The sequence below is a fragment of the Xyrauchen texanus genome, chromosome 2, assembly GCF_025860055.1.
Source record: "Xyrauchen texanus isolate HMW12.3.18 chromosome 2, RBS_HiC_50CHRs, whole genome shotgun sequence".
Lineage (NCBI taxonomy): Eukaryota > Metazoa > Chordata > Actinopteri > Cypriniformes > Catostomidae > Xyrauchen > Xyrauchen texanus.
Genome location: NC_068277.1, coordinates 59,916,148 through 59,923,099, shown reverse-complemented (window position 1 = coordinate 59,923,099; position 6,952 = coordinate 59,916,148). Strand labels below are relative to the sequence as shown.

The 6,952-nt window shown below is 39.9% G+C and overlaps 1 protein-coding gene across 1 annotated transcript in view; it reads left to right on the top strand.

Annotated features, from left to right (window-relative positions):
* Positions 1-6,952, top strand: part of LOC127658715 (multiple PDZ domain protein) — a 125,903-nt gene that overhangs the window by 96,304 nt on the left and 22,647 nt on the right. Inside the window, exons 26-27 of the mRNA XM_052148164.1 lie at positions 354-440; positions 3,231-3,293. Of these exons, the coding sequence (XP_052004124.1) occupies positions 354-440; positions 3,231-3,293 (150 nt within the window). The remainder of the gene's footprint in view (positions 1-353; positions 441-3,230; positions 3,294-6,952) is intronic.

Sequence of the window (6,952 nt, the reverse complement as noted above, 5' to 3'; positions counted from 1 at the left end):
ATACAATTATTAAAAATAAACTGGTACATTTATTTATTGGTTTAAATTAAATAATACAATTTATAGTAATAATTTCTTAGAGTATTGTTTTTTCAGTCAAAGGAACCATTACAGCCATCAGCCAATTAACACAGGGACATCTGTCAACATATTTGAGCGATGATGCAAGTGAATCACTGAATCATGAACACTGAATCATGTTTGAATTCAGTATATCAACCAGCGTCAATTCCAACTAACTGCTGTCGTCACTGTTCATTGTGTGTGTTGCGTCGGTCTCACCGCCTATTCCGATCTGCTCTTCATCCTCGCCCACTGAGGTCATCACAAAATCTCTCTCCGTGTCCTCTCAGCCTGACTCTTTCTGTAGTCTTCATTCACCTCCAGTCATAGAGAAATACGGGGCAGATTTAAAATGCTTTCCTATGCCGAAGCGTCAGGTAATTTGTGTTCCACCTTCAGCTGTCAGTGTTATCTCTCCTCCCAGAATTCCTTTCCCTGCATCCTTCATTTACCTCTGCTTAGCCTTAAAATGTGCCAGTAAATCAACTTGCAGCAAGGGGCCGCAATCAAATAAGAAATGCACATCTTACGAGCTCAGCTGTTTTTCTGTTAAGATCCCAAGCCACTTCCTCTGCAAAATTTGATGTTCCCAGAGGCCTCTCTTTTCAATAACGCTACTTTTCCTACTAAAGCAGTAAGCCACGAGAGGTCGTGCGGTAATGAGGGTTCTTAAGCATGATGTGAAGTGCATTAAACCCCCTTAACTGTGGTGAAATCAGTATAATACATTACCCAAATTTACCCGAATAATCCGAATTTAAAGCCTGAATCATCGATTTTATAAAATGTGTTTAAGCTGATATACTGGCACAGGTAGATACTGGCTCACTAACTTCCTGTTGTGCTTGTAGAAGCCGCTTGTTCCCTTCCTACAGCTGAACCGTTCAGAGCCCCCACTTCGTTCTTATCCCGAATCCGGATTTACCCTCCGACCCTTGCAGGTTAGAGTCAAACTTCCTGTGTGTCTGTGTGTGTGATGAGATTTCATCAAATGGTACATTTTCCTTTTAAACTCTTCCTTTTTCTTCATGTTTTCTCGTCAGGACACTTGGTTCTCCATAGTGACGGGCATGATTATGTTGCATTAAAGACCCCATGAAATGGGGGAAATTTGAGTGCATGTTTTGTTAACTGTTAGGTCACCGATATGTTAGTGTACTATTAAAGGTTGGCAAAATTACACGTATAAAATATACAATTTTAACCCTTGTGCATCGCTCATTTTAGACTCACACTTGTATTGTTTGCAGTCAAACGGAAAAAATTATATTTTTAATTTTTATAACACGCCGATTAAGTAAAATCAGTAAAGTTGTGCATCTGGGGGTAATAACATTGTATGATTTTATAGTGACTGTAGTGTCACGTACCACTGATAAATGTAAAAAAGTTGCATCAATTTGTATAAAAGCCCCATGAGTTAATATGAGTTAACAAGAGTTTATTTTTGACATTTCATTATATATTTACTAAATGTTCATCCAGGCTGAGGCAATTACGTCGGCATCACTCTCTATCAGCAATCTACGGCTTGCAGAAATGAACACAAATTAACGTGATGGGTTTCGGAGAATGTATGGTAAAGAACGTAATATTAACTTAAACGGCAGAGAACTTTTATTCTGTCTCACAGCTTTGAGGGAGACAACAGTGCAGGTTGACCAATCAGAAGAAAGGGCGTTTCAGGTCCACCCATAAGTGCAAATAAAATATTCAAGCTATATATTAGTGAAATCAAATAATCAAAACGCACAGTATTTTTGCAATTTCCTATTTTTAACTTGAGCATTAAATTCATTATTTGTTTTTTAATGTTGGTTTTGTTAAGGAATAAAGAAATAAGTAATTTTTTCTTTGTGTCTCCGATTTTGAATTCCTAATTGAATATGAAATGAACGAATGATACACAGATTTTGCTGCCATCTGGTGCATAAAAATAACAATTACATGAGTTGTAAATCATGTAATGACAAAAATAGCCAGTAGATGGCTGCAAAGATCCACTAATTCATTCCTGGTTGAAACTAGATGAATTTGTGTTTGTGGATGTGTTATGGTCTCAGCTGTTCATTTGAGTGTGTGTGTGTGTTAAATGAATTTCGATCAAAAATGACCAAACAGTGCACAAGGGTTAAAATGGATAGTCTTTCAATTCTGGGAAAATATTGCTGACCACATGATGCCACGACTAGCAAAAGCAAGTTAGCAAATTTACAGCTGTGACATAAACTATAAGAGTTATTGACTAAAGAAAAATGGGACAAGACCTTCCATATGTCCTCCAACTTCCTGTTTCAATGGGAAATATGTCAACAATGGAATAGATTTGAGTCATCAAATCATTTCAGGGGTCCTTTAAGACTTTACTTTGGTCATTGAACAACAGAGCTAAAAAAAAGTGCAGAATTAATCAAACAAAACAGGATATAAAGTTCACATAAAAACGACATTGACCATATTTACTTTTGTTATAAATGTTCCTGGTCTTATTGTGAAAAAAGTGCACATTATTCTAAAGAAGAAAAAATTCTAAAGTATAAGGACTTGATTCACCTCTGAAATTACTTTCCTTTTCTGCTGGCATCACCAGATCCTCTTGTTTTTCAACCCCTTCTATCCATCCATCTGTCATATGGAGATGCACTGTGAACACTGTGTCATGTTGACTTTAATATGTATCCATAATGGACTCGCTCTGCCCATTAAAAACTTGTCAAAGCTCTGGCATATTTCCTACTGGCCATTAAAGTCCTCGACTGACCAAAGCCCTTGCATCAGGGCATCTTTTAAGTTAAGTTTGTCTCCTTGCGGTCTGTCCTCCTCTCTTCATCAGACGTTTATAAACTCTCTGTCCAGATGTATGGTAACGAGCCATGCCTCATTTCCGCCCAACAGATGTCTTGCTGCAAATGGCTCTTAAAAGTAGCTTTGTTTCAATGGCACAGAACAACAAATATAAACCACGAGGGGGGTCCCACAGCCAGCCTGTGGCCATAAAGAAAGACATTCATTACTGTAGAAGACTGTAGTTTGGATCGAATAGACAAACAGAGCCCTGTGTTAATGACATTAGAGTTTTAATGACAATACTAGGTCGTGTAGAGGTTTTGTTGGACTTCAACTTTAGCTGTGTTTTATGAAGGATGTTCATTCATTTTTAATGGCAGACATCTGCGTTGGATGCAGTGGAGGACAGTTCAGTGCCCAGTTCAGAAAACAGCAATGAGAAGGTGAGTACACAAACCAATGTGATTTTACTGTAGTTGTATTACCAGTAGAGGGCACTGCCAGTGTTAAACTCAATGGCCACGTATATTATGCAAAGTTTGGAGTGCCAACTCAACATTTACATATCAAAATGTATCCTCAAAAGTGTGTACAGGAGTCCTCCTGAATCCATGGTGGTTCACATAGTGATAACAATAGCTTTGGCTTTTGAATACAGCTATTTTGTGGCTAGCTTTTACTACTGTTATTTCTGACAACCGTACATTTTGCTCGGTGACTGTTTCAAGATACAAGCGTATCTTTGAAGGTTGGGGTCTTGGAAAGAGGGGACATTTCTAAGTCCGACGGAAGTTGTAGAATGGCTAACATCACTTACAACACTTTTAAGAGGTCTGCTAGCCAGATTAAACTTTAAAACCCTGTATCTCAAAACAGGTCTGGGGCACATAGAGCCTTATAATTCTTTGGTCACAAGTTGTTAGTAAACTGCCATCAACAGCATCTTCTTTTATACAGCATGTTCTCTCTGAATCATAATATACAGGTTACCCCTAGACAATGGTGGGGAGAGACAGGCTGTTGTCAAAATTAGTGAATGAGTTCAGACACACACTTGTTCAATCTCTGTTAATTGTTTGTGACACACCTAAAGAAGAGAGTGGCACATCTCATTTGCACTTCTAATTACGTCTGCATTAACAACTCATTGTTCAGATCAGTTTTCTAAATATTATGCACACCCTAGACAGTTTGTGGCAGTACTACAGGGGGTCTGCCGATTATTAAATGATCTCAAGTATTCCAGATAATTTCACAGAAATATCTATGCAAACAAAGTGGAATACAAAGTTGTGCCTGAGGCAGGGTACTCATCACAAGCCAATAGGGTAATGAATGCACCTCAGAAAATGATGGAGTTTCAACCCCCCTCACAACTAATACTTGGAAGCTAGCACAGAAATGTCCTCGAAAGAAACACCCTTAGACCAATCTCAAGAAGCCATCCTTCTAGTAGAATGGGCTTTTATCTCATTTTTTTAAATTGCCTAATCCCAAGTGATCGTGTGAAACACCCAGTGGGACAGCCTCTTCCTGGAGAAGGCGAAAATGTTTGCATGGTCACAAAATGAGACAATGCCTGCCCACAGACAGACTATCCACGGTAGTGTGACCAGTGGCTATTGCTGCAACATACACCTTGAGCATGGATGGGGTTAGACCTGCATCCAGATGCTCCTGAAGGAACAGCAAGATAACACTGAGCATCCAAATGGGTCCTCATTTTAAGCACATGCTGTTGTAAACATACGCCACTTGAAATCATAGAGCTGTCTCAAGTGTCCGTTAAAGGAGCCATTTAAAAATCAAACACTGAGAGTGCAGGTTCCTTCTGAGCATGATATTGCAATAAGGACAGTCCAACAATGAAATCAGATCTGGAAGCCACAACTGGTTGTGCTAAATAAGCACTACCAAGAGAATTGGTCTCATTGTCTTCCCTCACCTTGCATAAAACTTGGTGAAAATCCTTATGGGAGGTAAGGCATTTGCAGGCCACTTGTTAGCCAGAGCATTGATCCCAAATAGGAGTCTAAACTGCCAGGGAGAACCAGAGCTGGCAATGTGTTGTGTCGCCAGAAGCAATGTCGTTCCAAAGTCAAACATTGAGAGAGCAGGTTCATCCCTTTGATGATACACTCACTAATCTCTGGGTACAAGCTCCTGACGTGTGAGCAAGTCTACTCCAAAGTTCAGGTGACCCAGAATATGCGCTGCTTGGATAGAAACAAAGGGACAATGCACCCAGAGAAGTGAGGGAGGGAGGATTCAAAATTGGGTGAGAATGCACTCCCCCTGAATGCTGATAAACTATTGCTGAGATGCTCTCTGCCCATATCAGCATGTGAAACCCCTGCACATCTAATTGAAAAGCTTTTAAAGTCAAGTAGACCATCAAAAGCTCTTGGCAATTTTTGTACCAAATGTTGGACATCTGTCGCAAAGTTGTGGCAATTTTGCATCGGGCCACCTGACCCACGGTCACCGTGCTCTGCGAAGAACGGGGTCTGCTGTTACAACAAGAGCTTAACTCAGAGATGCATATGGCCCCGCTACATGCAGAGGAACTCTGGCATTCAACCAGCATTGAAGAGGTCTCATGTGGAGTAGCCCTTGAGGGGTGATGTTTACTGCAGCAGCCATAAGCCTGAAAATGCACTGGAACAGGCGAAGCAGAAGGTACAGCACGGGTTTGTTGTTTAACTGATTGGAACTTTTCAGTGACAGCACAGCAAAGACAATTCTAGGACACCGGGGCATCCAACAGGAAGGCCTTGTTCTCTTATGATATCAATTTCAGCCATATGTCTTTCAAAAGACACTAAACTGGCCATATTTCTGCCATCACCTGTGCTGTGAATTTAGTTGCGCAAAGTGGCAAGTCAGTAGCGAGAGCCACAGCTCCTTAACCGTGTCAGGATCCAGCCTTTAACCACCATGGTGGTGTGCAGCGCTGTACCAGCTTGGCCCACAGCTGCATATGTCTTAGCAAGCATGTTAGATGTTTGGACGGTAAGACTGGCTGCGTTTTCCATGTGGCAGAAAAGGAAGGACAAAAATTACCTGTAATCGCTTCCTCAACTGGGAAAATCCAGAGGGATCCACCCTGCTCAGCACAATCTTGCCATTTGAACAGTCGTGCCGGAAACCTGGGTTCTTATCGTCTTTGCATCGAACCATTGATTGATGTTTTTGTCGACTGTTTCACTTTCTGTTAAAAACAAGTATGCAGAATTAAATGTATACTATTCAGTATTCAGTGAGTAGTAAGCTAGTATTCCATTCCGATGTTAGCCTGAGTGTGTGTGGGGTTTGTTCTTGATTGACCACAGAATTGATAATTTAGATTATGTTTCTCTAAATGTTCTCTGCTGTAGTCTGAACAAGTACACACTAGCTATCCTTTGTTACTGTACTTTTTCCTCTCTCTGGTGTTGGTTATTCTCTGTTTTCTGTAGGACATTGACACTCACAGTAGACTTTTCCTCCGTCTGTGTCCAACTAATCCTTTTACACCTACACCGTTTAAGGTTTGTGTCTTGTGTGTGTGTGTGTGTGTGTGTGTGTGTGTGTTTCCTCTTGCATGTATATGCTGTTATGGATTTTTATTTCATAACATTTGCATATATGTATGTAAAATGTTGCCCTTAAACCCTATTTCTCCATTCTGTTTGTTGACAATCTTCTGAGGCTGAACTGAACTCAGTTTTAAAGGAATAGTCCACCCCAAAAAAGAACATTTTAAATTTTTTTTTTTAATTTATTCTTCTATTTCATTCATATTTTATTACCCTCATGTTGTTCCAAACTGGAATGACTTTCTGACTAACATGGAACACAAAAGATGTTCATCAGATATTCACACTGGTTTCTTTTATACAATGAACGCATACAATGACTAGGAACTGTCAGACTCGCATTGTAATAAATGTAGTCCATATGACTTGTCTTCTAGCCATATGATAACTTTGTGTAATAAACAGACCAAAACTCAAGTCATTATTTACTGAAAATCTTGCCCTCCACCCTAGCTTTCAAATTTCATTGCGCTTATATGCATATTCAAACTTTGCACATTGTGATTGGTGCAAGATACAGACCG